Source organism: Octopus bimaculoides, chromosome 20, assembly GCF_001194135.2.
Source record: "Octopus bimaculoides isolate UCB-OBI-ISO-001 chromosome 20, ASM119413v2, whole genome shotgun sequence".
Taxonomy (NCBI): Eukaryota; Metazoa; Mollusca; class Cephalopoda; order Octopoda; family Octopodidae; genus Octopus; species Octopus bimaculoides.
Window position 1 is genome coordinate 24872785 of NC_069000.1, and position 14382 is coordinate 24887166.

General features: G+C 38.2%; 1 protein-coding gene across 1 annotated transcript in view; it reads right to left on the minus strand.

Moving 5' to 3' along the window:
- LOC106879876 (large neutral amino acids transporter small subunit 1) overlaps positions 1–14382 on the minus strand; it is a 38333-nt gene that overhangs the window by 3057 nt on the left and 20894 nt on the right. The window contains exons 5-8 of the mRNA XM_014929644.2: positions 13685–13788; positions 10818–10914; positions 3522–3671; positions 311–488 (exon numbers count right to left, since the gene is read on the minus strand). Coding sequence (XP_014785130.1) covers positions 311–488; positions 3522–3671; positions 10818–10914; positions 13685–13788 — 529 coding nt within the window. The remainder of the gene's footprint in view (positions 1–310; positions 489–3521; positions 3672–10817; positions 10915–13684; positions 13789–14382) is intronic.

The following is a 14382-nucleotide window of genomic DNA, read 5'->3' on the forward strand; positions in this document are numbered from 1 at the left end:
AAAAAAATAATCAGACACAAAGACGTGGACAAAGTGACAGCGGTCGAAAAGTTGGGTCACAATCTGGAAGATGCCCCTGCTATTTTTCTTTTTTTTTTAATAATCATATAGATATCTATTATCAATTAGAAATGTAAGATGTGATCCATAATGTTTTTGCTGTAGACACAATCAATGTGGTTCAATGTTTGAAAATCTAGAGAAAAGACTTTTTTTTTCAATATCACTATTGATATGCAAGAATACAAAAAAAAAAAAACAAATAGAATCTATCATGTGCAATAACTGAAAAACTTCATGGTTTTCTTACTGAGAAATTCTTGGAAATTCTTGGGTTTTTTCTTCCAGGAGATACAAATCCAATAAACTGGTATTGCTGCCAGCAGAAGGGATACTGATAGTGCTACACTATTTCGATTGGAATATATTGCAGCTGTCATGACGAAGATGTTGAAGATAAGTTGAAAAATAGGAATAGAAATATTCACCTAAAAGGAAAAGAATAGGTAACATAATTAGATGATGAGGTGTTAGCTTTGATTGTGATTGCTTTGTCTGGTAGGGAAATGAAGTTAAACATAGCCTGATTAATACTTAGAGAACTATTCAAAGGATGTGTGTTTAAACAGTTTTCACAGTTTCTTCTTTATGGGGTTACTTTATCATTTGTAAATGCTTTTAAATGTTGATATTGGTTAGATGGGATTATTGAAGCTTATTCTATGGGTGGCTGCCTTTCTTGTTGCTAACCCTTTCTTGTGTCTTAAGTAAGGTATCTTTATTTCACTTATATTCACACACCAAAACTGCTTAGTGGTATTTACAGAAGTAAAAAATATGACCAAGCAGTGTCATGTAAAGAAACAGTAATAAACATCTATGCTCATGCATACACACACACGCACACAAAACAGTCTTCAGTACAATTTCCATTTACCAGTTTAACTCTAGACATTTGTCAGTCCCAGAACAAAACACTTGTCCAAGATGCTGCCTAAGTACAGCGGAATGAATGTGAAACCATGTAGTTTCAGAACAAACTTTGTTACTTACTTTCATGTCTGCACCTATCATTACCTTGCAGGCATTGAAGAAAATAAATCCCTGCTATATTAACATAAATGGAAACACCTAATGTACATGTATCATTGATTGAAGAAACTGAATTGATATGTCACCTATGTTAGCAAAGTTATCAAATTCAAATAGAAGGTGTAATGATGGTAATAAGTGTTGTTATTTCTACTGATGGTGAATGAAGGTTTTTATTGAGATTTTGTGATTATATAGCCCCAAGGTTAGCTTTGTTTGAGCTGTTCTATGATATGCAGGTAGTTGGCTGAACAACTAGGTACAATTCACAGATCTATCTTTCCATGTCTTTGCATAGCTTAGGACAGCAGATTTTAGCTGTTTGCTTATAATTAGCAATCAAATCTTTAAACAACTTTTTTCTTAAAATAAATACGCAGGCTAAAGTGAACTTGGATATGCCAGAATAGCTGATAGGATGGTCATGTTAGAAATATTAACTGAAGAACATAAGCTTGTTACATACAATTAAGAGTAAAGTATCTATGTGTGATGTTAGATGCTGAAAAGTTTGCTTCACAGTCACAATATCCCAGGTTCAACTTCACAGCATGTTATCTTGGGCAAGTATCAGCTTTGGGTCAATCCAAGCTTCCTGAGAGAAAATGATTTGAAAGAATTGTTGAAAGCCTGCTGGATGAATTTTACCCGTAAATGATGCAGGTTGTGTCATTTCCCTAAGAGTTATGTAAAGGCTACAAGTGTCCACACAATACTTAACTATTTGTTTGTTAAGTCAACGAATAGACATCAAACGAAAACTCTTCAATGGAAATTCTAACCAAAATCTTTTTTGTCTGTGTTTAGTGTATTGTAAGAACTTTGTCCTATATGAAAGATATTGCTCTTATGAATTTATGCAGAACAAACTATGCTGGATTGAAATATTCTCTGGAATCCAACTTTGGTGATGCAGTTATGTCTATCATGCAAATTTATTGGAATGATAATCTTGCAATTTTGAGGAACTGGAGTTTTCATGCAAAGCTAAAAGGAATGCAAGATTATATAGTCTGTTATCTTGTGATATGTGTTTTAGTTCTGTCAAATTTGACAAGAGTTTTACAGGTCCTTATAAGAAGCAAAAGAAAAAAAAATAATTATTCATGAAGCATGTACAGTTATGTGCAAGATTTTAGATAGCATGTGAGCATAAATTGAGGTTAAAGTGTTAACTGATATCGTTGGTATATTAAATATTAATCAGATGTTAGAAATCACAAGTCAGCCATCATAGTTTCACATGGTTGATCTATAAATCAACATGAAGCTGTGGTGTGATATGCCCCCTTGGATGATGAGTAAGGTAGTCCAACTTCAGCACTCACAGCAGGCAGGCATTCAGACAGATCATCTCAAGCAAGAAACGACTTTGGACACATGTTGTACCACAATTAGCCTTCTACAAGACTCAGTGTAGTTCTCTCCTCCCAATCAGTACATAAATTATCAGCATCTTTTGTAAAAGTCAATGCAGTAAATCATGTCTGGCAATAAATAAGTTAAAAGTTTGGGCATTGCTTCATTTATACACACAATCAGCTAAACCTCACAACGATGGTCTTCATCAATATAACAAGCCACCATGACAGTGAACAAGCATCCTTGTAACAATATCTTTAGCTTAGTTTGGGAGTAAGGCAACTTGAGTGTTGTATAGTAAATAGTGACCTCTTTCTGAGTTCAAATCCTGTCACTATTGATTTTTGCTTTTCAGTAATATACCTGAGTCAGTGCAAATAATTTTAAGATTGGCTTTTGTACATAAATTATTTATTCAATGTTCCATGAAATATATCTGGTCATGAGAAAATATTGCATTGCTTGAAAACAGGTGTGGGTTGGTGATAGGAAGGGTATCCAGCCATAGAAATCTGCCTCAAAAAATCCTGTCTGAACCATGCAAATATTGAAAAATGGACATTAAAACAATGATGATGTTTTAACCGGTGTATTCTATAATCGTCTTCAGGTGTTTTTTTTTTTTGTGTTTTTCATTTTGTTGGTTTGACAATTTAACATCTGCTATTACAGGTCATTGTTACCACTGGTTGGTGTAAAGCTATTTATTTATTGATGTTGCCTACTACTACTACTACTAACCACAATGATTGTTCTCAATCTTAAGGTAATTTTGGTTAAAATTTCTTGGTTTATTACATCACTATGCTAATGCCTACTTTACAGTTAAGTTTTCTTGCAGCAGGCATCGTTGGGTAATTTTCTCCATTCTTTGAGAAGTTATAAGTTTTTGCTCTGGGACACAACACTGTGTATTTAGTCATAAGGCTTCATCTTCTGACCGTATGGTTCAGTTTTATGACACATGCCATAGGGATGATATAACAATATGAAGCTTTTATGGCAATATTCTACATCTTTTTACAATGACAGGAGAAAACAAAAAGAAAAGGTCAGCTTATTCTTACCTTATATGGTCGCTTTACATCAGGCGCTTTCCACCTATAGTATAGATGACACAGATTGATGTTAATTGCAGAATATACAGTGAAAGTACCAAGGATTTCCATGAAATGTTGGCTTTCTCCTGTGAACAGCATTACTAAAGCCCAAATACACTGAAATAAAACAATTTTTATTCATTATTTATTTGAATTTGTAAACAACGATAGTATTGATATCTAACTTTTGGTACCATCAGCATAGAACCTTTTCAAGTCTTTTTGATCACTTGACAGTTTTTGCAAATAGAAAATGAGTTATGAATAAATTTTGGCCAGTGGAATTTACAAATTATAAAAGAAAACGAGCTGAGGAAAATCAATCAATCAGTCAAATCATTTTTATGTCTGATTTCCATGCTGGTATGAGTTGGATGGATAATCTCTGAATCAATTATTTTTCAGAGTTACTTTCTTTCTAGATGAGTCAGAGTACCATGCCTTTCTTGCATGTTCCAATTTTGGTATGGTTCCTATGATTTAATGTCCTTTCTAACTCTAACCACATTGCAGAGTGAACAACTGGGTGGGTACATTGTATAATGGCACCAATACAAGAACAGTTGTCATATCCTCAGTGAGACTAAGGAATCTTCTCTATCAACAGTGTTTTGTTTATTCACCAACCCCTTTACAGAGTGTCATGGTTCTATTAATTGTGGCACCAGCATTACAGAGATTTTGTCTACTGTAAGACTAAAAAGTTCATTCTTTGATGCTCCATTTGTTCAAAGCAAACAGGAAAGAGAAGGTGACGTGTGTTTGAATGAGTATGATGAAGACATACACACACACAGAAGTTTGGTAATACAAAATTCAATACAAAGTAGTGCCTACATACATTTCTTTATATATTAGCTGTGAAGCTTGTGGCTCAGAGCTTGTTAAGTGGAATTGTTAGCATGCTGGGCAAAATGCTTTGTGGCAGTTTATCTGTTTTTATGTTCTGAGTTCAAATTCAGCTTTGCCTCTCATTCTTTCAGGGGTTGATAAAATAAGTACCGATTGAGCACTTTGAGAGATTGGTACTTCTTTATGGAGCTGTCAGCATCCCATCCACATCATATGAATAAACCAGTACAGTCTTCTGTCTTGCACACAGCTATTAAAATCACTAGCTCTCTGCTGAATATGTACACATACATTACACATCCAGCGGAGCATACTAACCTCATTCCTTTCTAACCTTCTTGCATGTCCTCTGCATTCAGGGCTTACATCTACTACCATGTAGAATTGCTGTCCATGTACATGCATCATAAATCTTCCTTTCACTCAGAGAGAGAAACCTTTTGAGGTCAACAGATGTAACAGCTCTCTGAATTTTCTCCATCTTATTCTTATTCCAGCTATCACACTCTCCGTGCATCCTTCCCTACTATTAATCTGGTTCCCTGGGTAGCAGAAATTACCTACTACCTCTAATGAGTTACCAGGGCATTTGAGAGAATCTAAAGTTTTCATGGATTCTGTGCATCTTCCAAATACGAAAACTGTCTTCTCTGATTACGTTCCTATTAATTATATCTGTACTATTTCCACCTCCATCTTTTACATATAAAAATTTCATTTGTGCAGATTTCTAATCTTTTTCCAGCTATAAGCAAGGTTTAGAATTGAAGGGCCTTAGAGTCAATGTTGCAAGGACCAAAGTTCTCATAAGTAGGAAGGCGAACACATCACACACCCCTCCAGGTAGGTGGCCCTGCTTGATCTGTAGAAAAGGTGTAGGTAGAAACTCCATAAGATGTACGCAGTGTAAGCTATGGACACATAAGAGGTGCAGCAACATCAAAGGAAGATTAACTGGGAAGACAGCTTTCTTGTGCGGCAGATGCACTGGGGCAATAAACACAACAGATGCTCAGAAAACAGATTCCATCACATGCCAGGGGGAGAAACTAGAAGTAGTTGATAGCTTCCACTACCTAGTTGACCAAGTCTGTAGTGGGTGTGGATGCTCAGAAAGTGTTACCACTAGAATAAGAATAGCCTGGGCAAAGTTCAGAAAGCCTCTATCCCTACTGGTGACAAAGAGCCTCTTGCTCAAAATGAAAAGTAGATTGTATGATGCATGTGTGTGAGCTGCCATGCTTCATGGCAGTGAAACATGGGCCGTGATTGCTGAAGACATGCGTAGGCTTGAAAGAAATGAAGCTAGCATGATCTGCTGGATGTGTAATGTCAGTGTGCACACATGACAGAGTGTAAGTGCCCTGAGAGAGATGTTGGACATAAGAAACATTGGATGTGGCGTTCGAGACAGACGTTTGCGTTTGCATGGTCATGTACTATGGATGGATGAGGAGAGCTGTGTGAAGAAGTGCCACTCCCAAACAGTGGAAAGAATCCAAGGTAGAGGGAGACCCAAGAAAACATGGGATGAGGTGGTGAAGCATGACCTTCAAACGTTGGGCCTCACAGAGGCAATGACAAAAGACCAAAACCTCTGGAGATATGCTGTGACTGAGAAGACCCGGCAAATAAAGTGAGTTCACGGCTGTAACCTACACCAGTGTCACATAACCAGCCCACTCAAAAGTACCTGGATTGTAGGGCGATATGCCATGCTTGAGGAGACCTATTGAGTCAAGTACATCAAAACCAAAATCCAATAGAAATTATAGTTGTGATCCCCATGCCAGTGGCACATAAGAATCATCATCTGAATGTGGCCGATGCTAGCGCTGCCTTGACTGGCTTCTGTGCTGGTGGCACGTAAAAAAGCACCAACTGATCGTGGTCATTGCCAGCCCCCTCTGGCCCCTGTGCCAGTGACATGTAAAAAACACCCCCTACACTCTTGGAGTGGTTGGCGTTAGGAAGGGCATCCAGCTATAGAAACACTGTTAGATCAGACTGGAACCTGGTGCAGCCTCCTGGCTTCCCAGACTCCAGTCGAACTGTCCAACCCATGCCAGCATGGAAAACGGATGTTAAATGATAATGATAATGATTATTGATGATGATATATATATATATATATATATATATATATATAAAGGATTTACTTATTATGATGTAATATAACAGGTATGTACTATAAGTATTCAGTTTGGCTTACCATTAAAATTCTGGCTTGAACTGTTACTGAAAACAAGATGGTTTCGAAGCTGCCTATCAAAGCTCACCTTTTACCTTGGATTTTCCTTGATACTTCAACAATGGAACTGCTAATGGATATTATTGTTTACTAAGGATTTAAGTAATTCTTTAACCATGAACTACCAAACAATATTATATTTCTTCTTTGGACACTCCTTAGTTATTCGATGAAATGATAACTACTAATATCCTTGTTAAGGATATTCTTTATTTTCCTCTCTCTAATGATGATGGAATAGTAAGCTTATGTGGAAATCTTTACTCGATAACATATGCACCACATGCTTACCTATTCTAGAAACAGCTGTAAGAGATTTTACCTATTTACTATAATTACTAGACTAGTTCATGAAAGTTACAGTGAGTTATTATAGCTCAGTTGATTAAGAATAGGATTAAACTAGATGAGATGCAATTTGGTTTTATATCTGGGAAGATGCCATCTTCCTAGTGAGACATCTGCAGGGAAAGTATTTGGCCAAAAGTAAACCACTGTACATGGCCTTTGTCAACCTGGAGAAAGCTTTTGACAGTCACTCACTCTGTTATCTGGTGGTCTCTAAGGCAACTAGGAGTAGATGAGTGGCCTGTTAGAGCTGTACAAGCCATGTACAGCAGTGCTGTCAGTTGGGTGAGAGTCAGCCAGTGATGAATTTAGTGAACAAGTAGAAGCCCACCAGGGCTCAGTTCTCACTCCATTATTATTTATCACAGTCATCCAGGCCATAACAGAGGAATTCAAAATGGGTCACCAGACAGCAGGGTGCATGGGTGCTCCTAAATACAAAGATCCTATCTGGTGAAGAATGTACCCCCCAGCAAACCAATCTGGAAAAGAAGGATTTGGAAGCTTAAGGACCCTTCATATGGTCAGAGATTTAGGGACATCCTAAGTGAGAAATTTGAGGAGAGTGAGGAGGAGCTACAAACTTGTGACATAGAGGTCATCTGGGAAATCCTGCAGGACAGCTTGCTGAGTGCCACAGACCAAATCTGCAGCTGGTGCAAAGTACCATCCAGACCTAAGGTGACGTGGTGGTGGAATGATACAGTAGACAGGGCCATCAGAGAAAAGAAACAGGCTTGGAAGAGTGGGGATAGCAGGGAACTGTATCAGATAGCCAGAAAGGAAGCTAGGAGACAGGTATATCTAGCCAAGGGAGAAGCAGAAAAGAAGTTTACCAATGTTCAGCGATGTGAAGACCAAAGACTTGAAGTGTTTTGGATTGCAAGACAGTGTGTGAGATAATTGTGATATCACAGGAGAGAAATATGTCCACATGGATGATGACGCACTTTCATTTAATGATTTTGCAAAGAAAGAGGCTTGGAAATGCCTTTATGAAAGACTGCTGAATTTGGAGAATGAATCGGAGGAGAAGAGCCTGCCAAATGTTGACCCAATAGAGAGACCAGCTATCCGAATCGACAATACCTTGGTAGATAAAGCAATTAAGGATATGAAGACAGGGAAAGCCCCCAGCCCATCAGGAATCACCACTGAGGTGCTTAAAATATCTGGCAGTGTGGATTATGGTCTAGTCACCTGTATTGTAAATCAAGTGGTTCATGAAGGGGTCATACCCAATGACTGGTGTAGCAGCACCATAGTCAACTGCTACAAAGGTGAAGGTGATGCCTTAGAAATAATTACAGAGGTATCAAATTGTTGGATCAGGTAATGAAAGTTACGGAGGAGGTCATAGCCAAACTAATTAGAGAGAGAGTTAGTCTAGATGAGATGTAGTTTGGTTTTGTGCCAGGGAGAATCACCACTGATGTTATATTTCGGGTAAGGCAGCTGTAGGAGAAATATATAGCCAAAGATAAACCTCTGTACTTAGCTTTGTCGACTTGGGGAAAGCCTTTGATAGAGTCCCCTGATTCCTTATCTGGTGGTCAATGCGGAAACTAGGGATCGGTGAGTGTACAAGACACGTACAGGGACGCTACCTGTAAGGTGAGGGTTGGCAATGAGTACAGTGAAGATTCCAGGGTACAAGTAGGGGTTCACCAAAGATCAGTCCTCAACCCCACTTGTTCATCATAGTCCTCCAGGCAATAACAGAAAAATTTAAGACAGGCTGTCCCTAAGAGCTCCTCTATGCTGATGACCTTGTTCTTATTGTTGAATCACTACCAGAACTAGAGAAGTTTCAGGTGTGAAAGCAAAGTCTAGAATTGAAGTGCCTTAGAGTTAACCTAGCAAAAACCAAGGTCTTAGTAAGTAGGAAGGTAGACAGATCACAAATTCCCTCAGGTAGACGGCCCTGCTTGATCTGTAGAAAAGGCATAGGTAGAAACTCCATAAGATGTACCCGGTGCAAGCTACTGACACATAAGAGGTGCAATAATAACAGAGGAAGGCTAACAAGGAAAATAGCTTTTGTGTGTGGAAGATGCACAGGTACAATAAACACTGAAATTGTACAGAAAATAGTTAAAGGTAGTAGACAGCCTCTGTTATCTAGGTGACCAAGTTAGTAGTGGGGGGTGGATGCTCCGACAACATGGAGAATAAGATTAGGCTGGGCAAAATTCAGAGAGCTCCTACCTTTGTTGGCAGTGAAACATGGGCTGTAACAGCCAAGGACATACATAGGCTTGAAAGAAATGGAGCCAGTATACTTTGCTGTATGTGCAATGTCAGTGTGCATGTTCGACAGAGTGTAAGTGTCATGAGAGAAAAGCTGGGCATAAGAGGCATCAGATGTGGTGTGCAAAAGAGACAACTGCGCTGGTATGGTCATGTGATGCGTATGGACGAGGACAGCTGTGTAAAGAAGTACCAACCTCTAATTGGGGAGGGAACCTGTGGTAGAGGTAGACACAGGAAGACATGGGTAGAGGTGGTGAAGCATGATCTTCGAACTTTGTGCCTCACAGAGGCAATGACTAGTGACCGAGAACTTTGGTGATATGTTGTGCTGGAGAAGACTCATCAAGCCAAGTAAAATCATAGTCGTGGCTGATGCTGGTGTCACATAACTGGCACCGTGCCAGCAGCACGTAAAAAGTACCTTTTGAGCATTAAACCCCATGGAGGCAAAATGGCTGATGCCGGTGGCAAGTGAAATGCTCCTTTCACATGTTGGACCTCACGGAGGCAATGACTGAGACCTTTGTCATGCTTGAGAAGAAGACCCATCAAGGCAAGTAAAATCGCAGTTGTGGCAGATACCGGTGTCATGAAAATGGCACCCATTACATTCTCAGAGTGGTTGGCATTAGGAAGGGTATCCAGCCATAGAAAACTAAGCCAAATCAGACTTGAGCCCTGGTCAAACCATCTGACCCATGCCAGCATAGGCAATGGATGTTAAATGATGATGATGATGATGAAACGCAATATACGTTTTTATGTGCTACTGTTAGTTTCATGTGACGGGAGTATGACAGACAACATTTTTAACATGTCTGGTATCTTATTCCAGTTTTAGTTTGGAAACATGTAAGAGTTGACAACGGGAAGGACCTCCAGCTGTAGAAAATCTGTATCAATAAACTCCATGATAATTTCTGTCTACCTAATTTACCTCTTTACTATAGTCAACCTGGGACTATAGTAAAAGACGATAGTATAAAACACTTGCCAAAGTTGTGCTGTGATTCTACACCAGAAGAAACTTGGTTTTACACTAGATTTTGACCATACAACTATCCAGCACAAAAACTTTGCAAATAAGATCCACCAACCATCTAAACAAGGAGCGTCACTAAATGAAATAATAGTGACATTTAAAAAAAAATTTATCATTAGCACAGTTTCATTACTGAAGAATAGGTCTTTGGATTTGCTTATATCATATTCTTGGTGAATTCATCATTTATTTTCTTTTAATTGTTGTTGTTTAAACTTTAGGTTAGCACTGAAACATATGACCAAAGCCATTCAAGTTGTGACCATTTAATCTTTTTTCTTTCCAAACTGAGTATATAGGATAACAGTATCCGACATTTCCGTTTTTATTTTGAAAATGGTAGGGTATAATTTTTGGAAGATTTAACTGTAACTAGAGACACTGTGGAGTTCAAACCAAACATTTAAAAGAAATCATTTTGTGTCAGAATATGAATTTAGATGTATTGCAAGCAAGAGGTATCCATAGACTCAGCTAATAAGAAAGCAGTTTGGAAAATTGAATAACTACTACTTACTAAGGCAAAATTTGCTAACCATGGTGTCTTGAAGCGTTCATGTAGCATCCTCATTATTGTAGGGCTGTGACCAAACTTGGCAGCAGCAAACAATAGTCTGTTGAAAGATGATGACATAGATAAAGAGTTTGTAAAGATTAAGGCTTAAGTGTAGTATTAATCACAAGATGAAGATTTACAAGTTGCATTTATCCCAAGATTCAGGTTTAAAAATAGTTTTAGTATCAATATTAAGATTTAGACATTGTTTAGTTTCAAAATTATATTTCAGACATGCTAGCCATGACTAAAACACCTAGTTAGTCTCAAGATTAAGCTTTAGACATTGTGTTAATCAAAATTAAATTTCGAGATATTCATGGTCAAGATTAATATTTAGACATTGTGATGTACATCTAGTGTTAGTCTGCAGAATTTGGTTGTGTCATTAAAGTACATGTGGTTTGGACGCAGTTGCAACAAACTGAAGAATCTAAAGATTGTGGGAGGTTAAACTTTGGCTTCAGGGCCATTCTGTAGGTTGTGTTTTTTTTTTTTTGTCTTGCAATGTAATGTGTCATTGCATGGGAAATTTCTGAAAATCGTATCTTCTTCATCGTGTTTAACTTAGAAGAAGATACAGAGGACTGGTTTCCCAATTTCTTAAAAATAAGTTGACTAGAATAAAAGCGATGATGCCTTTGGACTTTGAAGGGCCACATTCCAGGATTAGTGAAATTGATGGCTGAGGCACAGCCTTTGAACCTCTGCAGGTCAATATCTCCAAAAAGAAAAACATGGACATGGTAAAGAACCAAGGATCTGTTGAGAATGCTTGCATTAAAATGAACTCTGCTGAAGGCACCCAAGGACTGGATGGTGTGTTTTGCTTACAATTCATAGTTAAAACAGGCAGCATGTGAAACTTATCAGCCATTCTTTTCTTCATGGTCATAAGATAATTTTAATTAAGCATTGCAAACTAATGAAGCACTCATCAGTTATATGACACACTTTACTACTTAAAACACTCGCCTTCCCCACACATAATTTTCATTGTTGTGCAAGATGGGATAAGGCATCGAGTGTTAAATGTATTTGCTGGATACAAGATTGAGTGCTTGTGACAGGATACAAACCGATGACTCTTCGATCAGTAAGTCACAATCTTATTAACTCAACAAATAAGGGTTTTCTTCCATAGAATTCTAATGAAAGATGATCTCTCTATGACAAAGTGTAATGGACCTTATATAATGGAATGGGAAAATGAAATGTGGTGGTCTTCATATTTTTCCTGAGAGGTATTGGCAGTGTAAATGATAAGAAACGAAATCAAGTCATGGAACAAATTGACCATTATTTCAGCCTTTGAAAATATTTAAAGGTATGTAATTATGCAAAATGACAATTAAAAGTTGGTGGTAGGAAGGGTGGTGTTAAAATCTGCGTCATCTCTCAAAAGTTTTATCCAACTTAGGATGGAATCCATTAACATAGATACATATATAACGGGAGGCAAGGTTCACGATATCGGCTGAATATCGCCTTCTCCCATTAATTTTTGTTCTTTGTGGTGTTGCAGGCTCCAGCAGGTGAGAAAAGAAGTCTTAAGTAAAATGCAAATTCTCGACCAGTTTTATTTACAAGTTACACTGAAGGTGAAGTGTGTTGCTCTCAGTATGCCATCTCAAGCTGTGTGCGTTCGTTGTATCTCCGTTACGCTGGCCCGTTGCCTCTGGAGATACGACATGCAGACTAGCCTGGAGACCCAGTATGTTCAGCACGCGCTTGCAGTGAAGAAGAGATAGAATCTGTTTGTTGGGCCCTTATATCCAGTTTGCCATCACAAGCCTCGTTGTGATCTCGTGCATGGCAAATGGATGCAGGTGAGGTCTCACTCCAGTCTCGGGGATGGCAATGGCTGCCGCAAGATCTCATCCAATATGGCGCTGACTGCTTGTGCCACTACACATATAATGGAAACAGTGTGACAAAGAAGTCTGGAGAAAGGATCTTTCCAATTGCTTGACCTGCTAGAAATAACAGTAAAATCACATTCCATTATCTTTAAAAAAGAAGTATACAGTAGATACTGCCCTACATATCTCCAAATTATCGGAATACTCATGAATGGAATGTTTTTATATGCCTCCTTGATCACAGTTGACCTGGGGCTAAACAACAACAACAGTGATACAATACATACCTTGCTGCTGGGGTGTTTTTGAACTACTACATATCTTATTGCTACAATGAATGACAACAGCATCATGGATGTTGTTATTGTTAGTGTTTAACCTCAAGTGTGGACGTAGGCATCATTGAGTGGTTACAAAGTTCGCTTCACAATCATGAGTTCCTTGGTTCAATCCCACTGCATGAAATTTCGGACAAATATCTTTTACTACAGCCTCGGGTTGACCCAAGCCTTATGAGAGAAATGAGAGCAGTGGAAAGTGTTGTGTAGAGGCTCGTTGGATGGATTGACCTAGCAATTCAAAAGTACAACCTTACCCCATTTGTGTCACGTTCTGTTAAGGACACATGCGTCTGTGGAATATTCAGCAGCGTGTTATACTGATTCAATGATTAGGTTTTCCAGTTGGTCTAACAACTTGATGTTCGTGCAATGAAATCGTCAAAGGAGTTCATCAGACCCAAGTCAGACCTATGATCAAATGCTATTCATCTTGACCACTTCGTCCTTTTCTACGACATGGTGAATCTAAGCCCTTCATTACAATCCAAGACAACATATGATTTAAGGGAGATATGGATGTTATATCTTGCATGTCAAACGACCACGTGGTTGGCTTGTGGATCGTAGATTTTCCAGAATTGTTACCTCTAAAGACTTTAGTAAATGACTACGTTTACGTTCTTACCTTGGCTGGGCCAGGACTGCAGCAATTAGAGCTCCGATTGAAGAAATGGCAACAAGTACGGAAGTCAACGAAGTTAATGGTTCATAAATGTGCCGAGTGAAATCCTGAAAATAATGAGGACATTCATGTATACATACATACATACATGCATACATGCATGCATACATACATACATGCATACACACATAAAACACCCCCACACATCTACGTGTGTGTGTGTGGAGAGAGAGAGAGAGAGAGAGAAAGTATGTATTTGAAGTGGTGCACAGATATTGTATATTAAGAAAAAGGAGGCAGTCAGAATTTTGGATAATTCTTTTTTAGCGCTTTTTAAATATATATATATCTATATCTACACACACACACACACACACACACACATATATATATATATATATAAAGCACTAAAAAAGAATTATTCAAAATTCTAACTGCCTCCTTTTTCTTATATATATATATATGGGAGAATTTACGAAAAAATCGACAACAGACGAGGACAGGTGGTATAAACAACAAAAGGATGTATTAGTTTAACGCTCGGATATATAGAGAAAGTCTTTAACGGGAATAGAGAAAGTCTTTAACGTTTCGAGCTACGCTCTTCGACAGAAAGAATAAGGAGAAAAACAAGGAGAAAAACACGGAGAAAAAAATTTTAAATGTTGTGGTCAGCGATCTATCATGGCGACGAAAAAAAC